At 37.3% G+C, this 14,566-nt stretch overlaps 1 protein-coding gene across 4 annotated transcripts in view; it reads left to right on the plus strand.

The window, feature by feature from the left end:
• The window catches only part of LOC137274183 (uncharacterized), a 33,069-nt gene extending 18,772 nt beyond the window's left edge, over nucleotides 1-14,297 (plus strand). For all 4 annotated transcript variants that reach the window (XM_067807226.1, XM_067807225.1, XM_067807224.1 and 1 more), the window contains exons 8-19: nucleotides 300-380; nucleotides 1,179-1,281; nucleotides 1,924-2,000; nucleotides 3,324-3,388; nucleotides 4,094-4,245; nucleotides 4,416-4,547; nucleotides 6,259-6,422; nucleotides 7,613-7,921; nucleotides 9,865-9,959; nucleotides 10,904-10,982; nucleotides 11,412-11,520; nucleotides 13,685-14,297. In XM_067807226.1, the coding sequence (XP_067663327.1) occupies nucleotides 300-380; nucleotides 1,179-1,281; nucleotides 1,924-2,000; nucleotides 3,324-3,388; nucleotides 4,094-4,245; nucleotides 4,416-4,547; nucleotides 6,259-6,422; nucleotides 7,613-7,921; nucleotides 9,865-9,959; nucleotides 10,904-10,982; nucleotides 11,412-11,520; nucleotides 13,685-13,764 (1,446 nt within the window). In that variant the 3' untranslated portion in view covers nucleotides 13,765-14,297. The remainder of the gene's footprint in view (nucleotides 1-299; nucleotides 381-1,178; nucleotides 1,282-1,923; nucleotides 2,001-3,323; nucleotides 3,389-4,093; nucleotides 4,246-4,415; nucleotides 4,548-6,258; nucleotides 6,423-7,612; nucleotides 7,922-9,864; nucleotides 9,960-10,903; nucleotides 10,983-11,411; nucleotides 11,521-13,684) is intronic.
• The last annotated feature ends 269 nt before the right edge of the window (nucleotides 14,298-14,566 follow it).

Raw genomic sequence — 14,566 nt, forward strand, 5'->3', positions numbered from 1 at the left:
CACTTCATTAAGTATAATTAGGTTGAGAATACGAAAGCAGAAATATATGTGCCCATTCCTTTTTCAATCGACATAGATTTGTTAGATTTTTGAAACTATATTTAGGGGTTAACATGTGTCTGTGCACATATTAAGTATCTTGTAATTAAATACATACACATTAGAAAGACACTTTGTGATTGATAAAAGTTACATCAATGAACATCACTTCAGATATTACTACTGGATCTGTGATGGTCAGATCATGTATAACTACCAGTATTTAACTGTTGTGTCATGTGTATTCATTTTCTGCTCAGGTTAACAGTAAGACAATGATGAAGATATTGTTTCTACCTCCAGAGGAAGTTGATGTTGAGGCGTCCAGTGAGATGGTTTTGGTGCGTATACAGCCCTTTTTGTGTTGGCACAAGATTATGTTTGGCTTGATCAACTATGAGAATATAACATGGATATAAGTTCATAACTAATACAAGACACTGGATATGGTATACAGTGATAGGAATTGGGATGTACAATATGTACATATTCACCTGATGAAGGGGCACGTACTAGCCCAGCAACATCATGTGTAAATAATAAAGAAGTTGCACATCCATGTCAAGTGTCTAGTATAACCCTACCTACTTCTAAATGCTTGTCAAACACCTATATCACAACTGACTTTAGTAATGTGTCGTTGTCCCCCATCCTATTTCTAATATCAGGGAGTTGTCATCCCGCCATAGTTTGGAATCTTGATTCTAGGATGCTGCTGACTTGGATGCTGACAAATGACACCTGCACATCGCCAGGTGGCACTTCTTAGTATTACTATCAAAGCACAGGCCATAATTTTCCTGCACAAAATATTTTCTTGCATTTAGTAAGCATTGTGTTGAGAAGTCTTGGTTTGCCTGTCGTACTTCAACCTGGTCCTATGGAATTTGTATTAAGCTGAGTGGTTAAAGTGTTCGCTTGTCATTCCAAAGGCCCAGGTTTGATTTCCTACATGGTTACAATGTGTGAAGCCCATTCCTGGTGTACCTAACATTGATATTGCTGGAATATTGCTAAAAGTGACGTAAAAAGGAGCTCATTCACTTCATTTTGTGAAGATTTGTATGTTTCAGGTATGTTCACATTACCTATGTACTTAAGAAAAAGTTGATTGATTTACATTGTTTTGTATTTTCCAGGATTCTAAGAAGCGTCACAGTGAGATAATTATGTACACGCACCAGTCAGTCAACCTGTACTACTACAAGTATACTCTGGATGGTGTCAACGTCATACTTGTCAGTATCCTTTGTGTTTACAAGTATTCACAATCTTCAACGTAAACTTTGTCTTATAAGTTAGGTGAGAGGTAAGTTGCATCAATGTATCATTAAAGCTTACTTCCATTTGGTTAACTTTTTTCATCATAGACATGCATTATTGAATATTTGAATTTGAATTCTTAGTTTTTGAATTTGCATCAACTTAAACAAAGTCCGTGTGACCACATTGCATGATATTGGAATTGAATCTTATGGTAAAAAGCTTTGAATTGTAAAATTTAGCTCACCTGAATAAAAGTTCAGTACACTCATGTCCTGTGAACTATTCCTCATGTTCAGTCTTTGTTCATATTAAGCACTAAGTAAGGAGCCTGCCATTTAATATTGGGGGATGAGGTGGGATTGTCTGTAGAGACTGGGCAATACTTCAGTTGCATATTCATCTTAAAGGTAAGATTTGTTACATTTGACCACTTTCTAAGTGATCTTGTGTATTCACAGATTTTATAAGTCCTCCATGTGCTGTATTTATGATTCCTGGTCACTGCTGGTGGAACAGTATGTTGTTATCAGTAACTACAGAGAAAAAGATTGTTCAATACTGAGGTGTCATACAACGACATAAAAGTACTCTTAACGTGAAATCCTTAACATATTTAAGATCTGTTGATATTTGTCTTATTGTCACTGGTGTTAGGCTACACCGATACAGAAAATGCGATCACCAATGGTGTCACAGTAAGTACTGACCAACTTCCTTTCACAATAATTGTTTCCCACTGACTGGATATCAAACTGAGCAAATACAGCATATCGGTCACTCTGTGGCTTTGTAGTCATATTACCTATTATGTGGTTAGGGGTGCTCTTCACTGCTAGATCCTACTGGCAAATCATGACAAGAAATCTGGAGAGTTTTCCTGGCTCCTTGGTTGAACCTGACCATTTAGAATTAGTAATTATTCCATACATCTGATTAGAATCATGATATCAATTGTCAACACTAGAGTGAGTTAGTAAGTTGGGTTTTATGATGCTTTTAGCATATTCCAGTAATATCACTTCAGAAGGACAGCTGCTGAAGTGCACAGAGATACTCCCTCCCATCAGGTCACAGTATCACAGGTTGTCATTTCTAGGCATCTCTCCCAGGAGCTTGAATTAAATGACCTGACTCCACCAGCTTAACTACAAATGAAAGCATTAGACGTGGCATTAGATTGTTTAATATTTGCATATGGTTCAAACATGCAACAAGTAATGTGTATGAGAAAGGATATCACAAGTGGTCCCAGGATCACAGGTGATCACTTGATTTGTTTTGCCCAATTAGACCCGTGAATGTCCGGGATGGAATGTATCTTCAGTAGCCTTTGCTTTGCAGATCATTGCTCATGATGTTGATTGCTGTTGTCTGGTTAAAAACAGACCATCTCCATATAGCTTGATTATTGTTGTATGTAGTGTAAAACTAAATTCACTCACTCATTCGACCACCCAATTACCATACAAGGGGAACAAAACTGATGATATGGAAAAGGTTACATCAGACAGTACAAGGCCACAATCAGTTCTGTCATGATGATGATTCAAATATTCAACAATGGAATATTAACACAAAGTCATGATATCTGTGAGATATTGACATATCTGCTCACAGTATTAAACTGCAGAAACAAATCACATGATAAGTATCATGTGATTTCAGAAACAGTTAATCAAACAGTTTATGAAACAAAGGAGAGAAGTTATTTTGAAACATTTACACTGATGTTTTGAATGCTGCAAGTTTTGAACAGTGATGCTTTGGTTTTTTTGTCTTGAGAGGTGGTTGATTGTTCAAGGTAAAAATATTGCAAAAACTTAATAAAATTGTCATGCAAGTCTAAGTCTCACTGTTCTGCACATTTTCAGAAAAGCTATTTAAATTGAAAAGTGAGCATGCAGGCATGTGAGAGAGAGCATGCAAACAAACCTGTTGACATTTGCTCATTATTTTAGGGTCAGCTTATACAGATTCATTACATGATCACTCACATGCACATATTCTTGTCATTTCAGAAATGTATCCTTGGTGTTCTTGCCATTGTACCGCTGACCTACTACATTGGGATGGCTATTACAAGGTATTGGTGTCATCTGTTTTCACTTACCACTGAAAGGTTTTTTATTATGAAAGAAGTGTTTACCAAATATTAACTGCAGATCAATGATACTTGGTGCATGTGTTCTTTGACTGAGCTCTCAAAAGTTCAAAATTCACGGGTATATGCATTATGTCATGCTTTTAGTGATGATAAGTTGTGAAGTATAAATGCCATTTTAGAGTAATGTCATTTTCGATAATCGCTTAAAAGTCTTCTGTTGTCAGGTTTCTGGTGTATGCATACACAGCTAAGTGGATATTTCGGATATCTAGATTTGAAACATAATTGTGGAGTTTCATCAATGCGAATAAAGACCATTTGCATGCATTAATTTCAAGATTTTCTATACTTGAGGCTCAGTAGGAGTCAGGTCAGCTGCTTGAGACTTCATCCATAACAAACCCAGTAAAACCAAGTGAACATCTGTGTCTTTTCAGCCACCCAAACCAGTTGAACCACAGTGCACATATTTTTCATGTAACATGTAAGCTGAGACTGTTTCAAGTATTTTTAAGAAGATATGCATTGATGCAAACTTTGCAACTCTTTTGTGAATAGGAAATACTTGGTGTGTGGAAGATGATTATATGTTAGAGTACCCAAGAGGCATGTCTTAATCTCAGTTTGTTTCAATCATGATGTTAGTTGGCAAGTGTGTTAGGTGTCATTGTTCTTTTGTTTTAGTATCTCTGCCCAGAGCAGTTTTGCAGTTGGTGCTATTTTGAATGCGACGTTTGGCTCCATGGTGGAGCTCATCCTGTTTGTGATAGTTCTGAAGAAGGGCAAAGACACAAATAAAGAGTGTTTTCAAGAGCTCGTGAAGTCCTCCCTTGCTGGTTAGTTGAAGCATACATCATCATATTTGCTCTGTGGAGCCTGGCTAAACAGAATACAAATGTATGTGTAAAACTAGAAATTGAATACCATTACCTGATTACCTTCTCCTCGACAAATGCATGGCATTGCTTTTCTCCATTGTATAATTTGTATGTGTGTATATTTACAGGGACCATCCTGGCAAGCATTCTCTTCATTCCTGGAGTGTGTATGATAGTAGGAGGAATCAAATATCAGATGCAGAGATTCAACTCTCAGTCAGCAGGTGTCAGTGCTGCCTTACTCTTTGTATCTATTGCTGGTAGGTTGAACACCACACAGTCAGTATTGCCTAGCTCTTTGATTGATTTTACACCTCTCATTACACCTGATTGTAATGAATATGCCACTCTAACACTGGATTGCCTTTTTCTGACACTTTTATAACCTCACTGTTGTGAGACAGATTAATGAAAAATTCAGTGCACATGCCGATGCATTATCACATCCAGACCCAACTTCTACATGACATGGACTCTACATTTAGATGTTTTGAGTTAGATAGCTTTCATCTTGGAATAGACTTTTGGGCAACATCACTCAACAACATTGACTGCTAACATACTTCAGTCCAGTTCGGGATCCTGACAGTTATGCAATAAACACCATGGCAAGTTTATGTGAGAAAAGCGTACCCTTTTTCACCAGCAGCGATGATCCCCTTGTTGTATCAAAATAGAGGAATCACAGAATTACAGTGTACCTAGTGGCACTTGCATGGCCAACAAGATCATGGTTTCCAGATGTTCTCTCACTCGTAGTGAACCAACCACTTTGACAGTTCCTGTGGTCAGTGCTGCTCAGGTAAATGGGGACAGATTTAACTGCTGTCTTAAGCACCTCCTCTTCTAACACCTCTGGAGACTAAGCTACAATGGGTGGATTTTGGCAGGTTTCTTCAGCTGTTACTCACAGTCAGGCCTTCAATGTCTGCCGTGTGTGACTTTGAGTGGAACCAGTTCCAGCAGTGGAGACTCAAGATGGGAATCACCAGTGTTGTTATATCTGTTCCAGTCATATCCACCTTAATCTGGTGAAGGAACATCATCTGTTACATGGCACTGGGTATCACTAAGTTCAAGCAGGTCTCACCAAGCCAGAAATCCTCATGGGAAAATGTCCTAGGCTCACTCACTGGTTTCGTTCTTTTGAAATTGAAGATATTCCTGTGCAGCATATTTCTAAGATCCACACTACTATCAGGACTTGTATATCAGTCATGGTTTATAGACAAAGCAAAAGTGTTTCATCTTGCTTGGAAAATCAGTTCATGGCTTGAGGTTTCGATTGATGTCTGACATTTTAAATTTTTGATCAGTGATGCTTTCCAAGGATCCATCACAAGTTGCACTTAGAACTCATGGAAATTTTAGCAAAGAACCATGGCCTTGTTTCACAAAGCTACTACAGTACTATGACTGTATGACTATGACCTTTTCCTCTATTTTCCAGCAGTGGCAAAGTGGGACTGATTTAATTTATGGATTCAGATGTATTAAATGTGTTGTTATTATAACAGGTCAGTAGACATCACATTATTACATGACCTGATAGATATTGCATACTGAAGTAAGATGAAACTGGATCAGTGGTCATACCATCCATGCATGAGAATCTTACACTTCTGACTTTCTTACAGTCAGACTAGAACTATCAGGGATGTTTGCAAATAATGGCATCTGATTGGCATGTACTGATCTTATTGTCTGATTATTTAGCTTGAAGAAATCAGTTAACACATCTCCTGTAGTAAATGCATATGAACAAGGGTAGAAGGACAAATCTGCCAAGGGCTGACCACTGGTAGCCACACAACATAATCAGATTGTTTTAAACAAATCATGAATTGCCCTAGATCAATGCCCCTTTAAGTTGGCTCCATCGAGAGGGATTGGATACATCTTGTTTTATTCTACTACTGATGATTTCCTCACATCTAATGTGACATTTCCAGTTTCTTTGTTTATTTTCAGGAGTGTTTGCACCTACGGTTTTCTCAAAGCTGTATGGGGACCTGCAGTGTAAGGATTGTGAGCAGGAAATCAAAGAAATTGACCTTGTGAATGGCTCTGTTGCGACCTCAAATGACACTAATCTTACATATGGTTTCAAGTGCTCTTCATGTACTCAGTCTGTGGTAAGTCACATATCATTCACGTGATCAAGAGTATTCACGCTTGGGCATGTAGAGAGGTGCCTCTTGTGTTACTCTCTGGTTCCCAATATCTATGATGTGACAGAATGTTAACCACAAAAAGATATATTTTTTAATGTACTGACTCCTAAAATTCAGTGAATGCAACTTGTTGACTTGATCTAAAAGTGTTCTTTTGAAGTGGTACTAGAAGCATGTCTATGAAGACATTTTTCTGGAAGCTTCTTTCAGTTTGAATAAGCACGCTTTATTAAGTGAGAGTATTAGGAATTTGGGGATGGGACACCTTCTGCTTCTGTCTGCAACATATTGTTATTAAAGTAACCAGAATCGAGAGGACACTCTATTTTACATTTATGTTTTAACAATCTGGAAGTAACATCAGGGCAACAATTGTGCTTATAAAACTGTTATTGAGGCTATTTTTTTATTCTTAGAATAAAAGATGTGTACAATGTATATAAAAACATGCATAAAGCATGAAACATTCCTGTTTCTGGGTTATATTTACACATATATACATCTTATTCTCACACATCCATACTACCAGTGTATTGATACAGAAATAAATTGATTCACATAGTTAGTGGACTTCTTACTCCTGGAAAAGATTTTCATTTTGTTTCCATTTCATACGATGTTCCTGAAACCTTGCTTTGCTATTATGTCTGTTTTTTATTCTTTCTTTCTCTAATAGTTCAATACTTTTTGAAATACGGATAGAAGTGGTGTTCAGTTAAGTATATGTTTCTAGATATGAAATTTAGCTTACAAAATTATCAAGTCAAATATAGCATCACTGTGGAAGGATTCTGAAATACCAAGTGACACTAGATCACATATATAAATGGAATATAATTTAGGAAATGGGTTTGCTTCTTTCAAACATTTTTAGTGTGTTCTGGCCCTGGTTTATCGAAACAAACTTAAGGTTTTACTCAAGTTTCAAATTAGGTTTGACAATTTGAAACAGCTGGATTTTTAACTAATAAAAAGGCAAACACATTGCTAGAAATATTAGCATCTGATGTTATGATCAAAAGGTAGAGTATATAGTTTTTCAAATGACTACAGTTATGTTCTGACTAGTGTATTGCAGTCTTTGAACATAGTTTTACCCTGGAATGAAAGTGGCAAGTGAAAATGTTCTCATCACTGTGAAATATTTGCAGATTGGATTAAATGGCGATCAGAGTCTGTACCAGAAGCACATTGAACCTCTTGTGTACGCCTGTGCTCTGGTCCTTCCTATTGCCTACATTGTTGGACTCATCTTCACACTAAAAACTCATTCTTCACATGTCTATGGTGCTTTTGAAGAAGAGCTCAAATCCAACAATCACGGAGATGAAGGAGCCCCCCAGTGGAACAGAATCAAGAGCACCATTATTCTGCTCATATGTGCTGTACTGATTGCACTGTGTTCAGATCTCATCACAAACAATATACAACCACTTTTAGAGGCATCAGGAGTTTCAGAGGTAAGGTTTTTAAGGACTAAAACCTTCCAGTTCATGCTAGCACAAATGCTGTCTTGCAGAGCAGTGATACAGTTGATGATTTGCCAGAGTCAGTTTGGAAATCTTCAACTCCCTTTTCATGCTAGCTGTTCTCTGTTATAGAATACACTGTAGTCAAAGAAGTAGGTAATAATCAAGAATTGTAGCTTAATACATTGGATATATATTCAGTATGTAGTATTTGGTCACATTCTAAAGAAAAATATATCCAAAGTACGTATATCTATGAAATATTCTTTTCTACTATTGTGACTATTTTAGAACGGTAAGTGTTAGTTTGCTGTTTTCCTAATCATATGGACAACTACAGTTGTCTATTGCTAACCAGCCATGCAAACCGGTATCTGAAACTCTGATGACAGCCCACTGCAAAATTCAGATACACACACAGACACGCATACACACATACATACACAAACACAGAGTTCCTAAAACATATGTGCACATTGTTTTTAGAGTATTTATATCTAGGGTTATCATCTCAAATCTGAGCAACCTGTGAAGGTCCCAGGGTAGAATATGCCTTCAGCAACCCATTCTTACCATAAAAGGCGACTATACTTGTCGTATGAGGTGACTAATGGGATCGGGTGGTCAGGTTCTCTTACTTTGTTGACACATGTCATAGGTTTCCAATTGCGCAGATCGATGCTCATACTGTTGATCACTGGATTTAAATGGGATAGGAATTGCCTGTAAATATATCTTAAACCTTCAATTTGTATTCTGCAAAATATACTTATGGCTGGTTGACATCCATTGCCACAACTTTCACTTGTCTCTTTCTGTGACATCCATCAAGCTTTTACAAACCTTCAGCATGTCCTCAACTAGTACTTATAGTAATAATAATGATCCAGTTCACCTTATGTTATCTGTTCCCCATGTTTGAGAAGTAGCGAAGATGACTGGGTGACATGCGACAGGTGGCAGCAGTGTTTGCAGCAACCTGATTTATGCCGTAACATACATCTGTCATTATGATGGCAGTCTCTGACTTAGACTTGTTAAAGAGTTTGTTAAAATCTTATAACATTCAAAACTAAAGACAAAATTTGATCTAAGATAATGAACTGGGGGCCAGGGATTCCTAGCATACCTTGAGAAGTCCGAGTTTGTACTCACTCAAGACTTTGTCAGTATAGGAGCAAGCTAAAAGCTCATCATGGGGTATTCAAGTGCCTCCAGAGGACAGGTCCGTAAAAACAACATAAATGATCAAAGCAGACATGACCAGTCATGTCAGGACAAGCCATCTTTTTGTGGCAACTTAGATCCTCAACTACCTTCATGCCTGAAAATTGTCTTACCAACAGTTCCTGGCTGCAACAAGGGGATTTAACTCTTGATCACACTCCTTGTGTCTTCCCATATAGGTGTCAATATTTTATGTGAGTTTCAGCCATTTGTGCCACTGAGAGTGTTGCAACAAAGATCTGGCATGCTGGTTTATCCCATCAACACACCTTTGAGCAACATACCCTACAGTATTTGTAATAAGAAAATTACTTCAGGAAGTGTCATGCTACATCATGTAGATATTAACACATTAAAAACCTTCCATGTGATTATGAGTATAGTCTGTTGTATGATGTGCAAAATACCCCAACCTGATTGAGAAAAAGTGTTTGTTTGACTTGAAAGCTGTTACATGTAGAAAACTTCACATTACATTATGATATACAATGTATCTCCAACAACATCTAACAGAAGAAATTTAATAGGAGACAGGTTTTATGAGTTGAATGAACTTTTCACCCTAATCCTTCTCACATTATGAATAAACATGTTTAAACTAAACTAAATTTAATTTAATTGGCAGTGTATATTTGCTTTTGCTCCCAAATGGATAGATGGACAGGTGGTTGGAGGGAAAGATGAACTTCTTGTTGTTTTTATTTCAGTATTTTGTTGGAGTGACAATGTTAGCAGTGGTTCCAGAGTTGCCAGAGGTTGTCAATGGAGTGCAGTTTGCCCTGCAGAACAATGTCAATCTAGGGTGAGTCTTCACATTCTGTTCTGAAAGATATTAACTGCATAACGTAACTTAGCATTTCAGAATCGTACAGTGTGATTTGTACCCCCAATTCTTTTTCTCCAAGTAAAGCTTTTACTCTTCAGTTCTAGAATGGATGTTAGTTTTGTTAGTTAATCAACTTTTGTTCACATTTGATTCAAATCAACATCATTATTACTTAGCTTTATTCACTACATCGCTAGAAGATACTTCAATATCATTACTGACAAGAACCTGAACAATAAAGACTGTCTTCATGGACACTGGGACTTTCAAGATGTAATGCATGAGGCATGTGTTTTCACCAACATGAAGTGAACTTATTGTATCTATCTTTTGAGGATCCTTTTCGTAGTAATTTAGCTAGAAGCATGGAGCTTTCTGTTTGTTTCTGTTTGTAACTGCACTACATGTGATGTCTAATTTGAAAAGTAATGTCATTCAGTCATAAGTTCATGTTTCGCTAGCATAAACTTCTGTCATTACTGTATCAGTTTTATCAGAGTAGGAAAGTATTGAAGTTATACGTAGGTTTGGTTAAAGGCAAGCAACTGAAGTCAGATTACAGTATGAAGCTTGTATGTATTGTTCCTAAATGAGTGCCATGACATAGGACATTTAATACATAAGCATACATAATGATTTCTTGGCTGTCTGGTGGAACTGCTTCTGCTTAGGTTTTGACAGTACTATTCAAGTACAGTATGTTTCTACCTTCTTGGCCCAGATCTGTACAGACTTGGATGACTGGGCCATCTGTTACTCATCTGGAACCCATGTGACACTGTTGTACACTTAAAACATACTGCTACATAGTGAAAGATATGAAGGGGGTGTAGTGCTTTTGATGGCATTTGAAATGTAACTTATCAAGAAAGAGATGGTATCTTTGTGTATTTCATGTTGTCTTGATGTTGTCTATGCAGGATAGAAATTGGCAGTTCCACAGCAATTCAAGTGTGTCTGGTACAGGTGCCTGTACTGGTTCTCATCAACCTGATATATGTAAGTAAATTAATGGTAACATAGTGCTCAAAAAGCTGTGGCAATACATACAAACATATCGATACCTTTTCATTTACTCTTTTCCTTTCAAGTCTGATACATACAGACAGACACATGCAGATGCCCATGCAAACAAAGAGGTAAACACAGTCTCAGCATAAACCTAGTCACTGAGTTCTGGAATTGCAGACTCAAAGGTGAACACTCTCCCTAAATGCCCATACAATTTTCTTTCCCTCTTTTCTTCAAATACTCTTCCAGGTAAGCACCATCTCTCATTGTCCATGTATTTCTCTTAGGTACTCTCTTCCTCTATCTACACGTTTCTTGCTTCATGCACAAACATGAAAGAAATCTCTGAATGTACATGCTGTTCGTTTAGTAACTCTATACCACCCAATTGAACCAATGTTCTTATTGTTTTTGCAGCCCTTGGGTTTTGTGTTGATCTTCCAAGATGTTCACCTGTTTGCTGTGATATTTTCTGTGATTGTCATAAACTATACATTCCAAGATGGTAAAAGTGACTATTTCCAAGGTAAGATATCCTAGGGAACAATCTTACTCATACATAAGTTGGTAACAGTTGTGATTTTACCAATTATTTTTTAGAAGTTTATTTTTTTTACAGACACTGCAAATGGTAATGTGTGATTCATCTCTAAATTTATCCAAATTTTTTTTGACCATATTTGGATTTACTTTGATATTTCATTGATTTACACAGCAGTTGTATGGCTGTCTGGGAAAAACAAAGATGTGCAGATGAGAGATATTTACCACTGTGATGAAACCAATGACTTCAACTTGTTTATACCCCTGAAGATCTGGGGTACAATAGGTCTTCAGCAACCCATGCTTACCACAAAAAGGGACTATGCTTGTCATAAGAGGCAACTAGCGGGAGCAGGTGGTAAGATTAGCCTACTTGGCTGACAAGTCATCAGATCCCAGTTGCACAGATCGATGCTTATGCTGTTGATCACTGGATTGTCTGGTCCAGACTCAATTATTTACTGGTGGCAGTCATATAGCTGGAATATTTTGGAGTGTGGCTTAAAACTAAATTCACTCACTCTCATAGATGCAGAAGGGATGTCATTACAACCAGATGTGATGTAAAAGAATCAGATGTTACATTATGAAATCAAAGTGATGTCGTGTGTGATACCAAGTGTCATGCTGTTTATGGTGAAAAGTATCGACATCCCATGCATTTTCAGAACAGTTCTGTTGCTAATATTATCAGCTGTCAGCTATCCTGGAGTACTAAGAGCTAGATACCCTCAATCACACTGATGTATTCTGGCTAGGATGTTACAGAGTTTATGTATTTCAAGGATTCATTATAACCTGTGTGTTATTCATCAAACGAGACCCATCTAGGTCCCGGGGTAGAAAAGACCTTCAGCAACCCATGCTTGCCGAAAAAGTGACTGTGCTTGTCGTAAGAGGTGACCGGTTGGTCAGGCTCGCTGACTTGGTTGACACATGTCATTGGTTACCAATTGCGCAGATCGATGCTCATGTTGTTGCAGTCTAAGTAAACTTATCCTCAGTACTTTTCGGTACACACCACTACTGAGTCTAACAAAACCTTATGGGAGGTAACGTCAGGTAGCCTTTGAGATTGACCAATCAGAACACAGCTTACCAAATCGCGAAAGTGCACATTCGCACATACCTTTTTAAGTTTTTATCTCGAAAAAGTTCGGACCTGAACAATTTGAATGCTATTTAGCGTATACTTGCTTCCGGGTGCTTCACACGGTGTACTTACAACCATGACAACGGTGAGTAAACAGTCGCTGAGAATAGTGTTTTGGGCAATATTGAAGGATGTCATCTAGTGGAAATATTAGATGGTAACCATGTAACCATTCAGTGACCTGAATGTTTTGAAAGTCCCTCCAATCCCTAAATAGTAGCTGTTGTCTGATTGGTTAAATCTATTTAACTGTCTCGCGTTTGATTGTACGGTCATTGGTCACTCAATGTACGGTCATTGGTCACTCAAAGGTTACCTGACGTGACCTTTTACTAGGTTTTGTTAGACTCGGTGGTAGAGTGTAACGAAATACACTGAGACTACGTTTACTTAGACTGCTTGTTGTTGATCACTGGATTGTATGGTCCAGACTCAATTATTTACTGACCGCTTCCATATAGCTGGAATATTGCTGAATGTGGCGTAATACTAAACTCACTCACTCACTCATCAAACAATACCTCTATTACACGATGGAGTCACACTCCACAATCTAACTGCATCTAAAGAATGTTGTGATTTTAAAGACTTGATTATTCACACATTGTTTAAAGTCATTTGCTGGAGGAACTGTTTATCACACAACTGGATGGTATGGCTGACAATGAGATGGACATGTGTTAGAAATCTGGATTTTTTATGTTTTGCCTAAACATCATATTAATTCATGAAAACTATAAACTAACAGCCATCAGTGCAGATACACCTATACACATATACCTTGTTCAAATAATATCATCACTGGCCTGATTTTATGTATTTTCTGACTGCTTGTTTTAAAGCAAAGTTATGACAAAACTGCCCAAATTGAACAGTATTAGGGCATGTAACTAAGTGAGAGACATTTGCATTAGGATAAAAATTCTTGTTTCGAAAAGATCCATTCGGAAGCTGTCTGTGTGTCAGGTTGACAGTTTTGTGTATCTTGTTTCAGGTTCCATAGTTGTGCTCATCTACATTGTGTTGATGTTGATGTATTTCTTCACTATTACACCACCGGATGCTCAGTGCTGAGTGCAACCACCGCAATCATCTGTCTCCAATTCAGCATTTTACCAATATGCCTTAAGGTCTCCAGATGAATTTCTACTGCATTTTGTCTTGCCAAAAGAAACAAAAAACGACTCTGTTGTGATGTATAGTGTTACTATCATTACTTTGATACCAGTGTTATTTCAAATGCACCTTATTGCTAACATATGTTATTCATAATGCTGGACAACCACCAGATCTTGACTGTCAGAAAAATAAGTTTTACATGCTGAAAAACAGAAGCACCTTTACCAACATCCCTTGATTGGTAAGAAAGGATTATGGAGTTTGATTCAAGAGAACTTAAGAAACTGATGTATGGACGCAAATATATGTACATTCATTTAGTTAATTTTCATTTAATGATGTATAAGCATGATTCATAATGCATGCACAGTCATTTCCATTGGAAATGTGTATCTTTATTCATGCTTTTTAATTGTTATTGTATTCAGTATTTTAGGACATTTACAATTATTTCCAATCATATTAGCAATAAACTAAGGAAGACTCTTGATTTATGTTTGATTTTTAGCCCACCTCTTCCAAAGGAATGAGTGAATTAATGTTACAGTTTTTAATCTGGTGTCAGTCTGTCATTGTGATGTAAAACACAAATGGCAGTATTTCATGTTTTGTCTCGAGAAGAAGAAAACACAAAACAGTGCGTTGTGGCACTGTAGTGCAACCAAAGCAAGCTGAAAATACACGTCCATTGTATATTCCAGAAAGACAGAAAACACAAAAAATCCACAAGAGCAATGTAGTATGTGTTTCTTCATCG

Source organism: Haliotis asinina, chromosome 2 (genome assembly GCF_037392515.1).
Source record: "Haliotis asinina isolate JCU_RB_2024 chromosome 2, JCU_Hal_asi_v2, whole genome shotgun sequence".
In the NCBI taxonomy this organism is placed as follows: Eukaryota; Metazoa; Mollusca; class Gastropoda; order Lepetellida; family Haliotidae; genus Haliotis; species Haliotis asinina.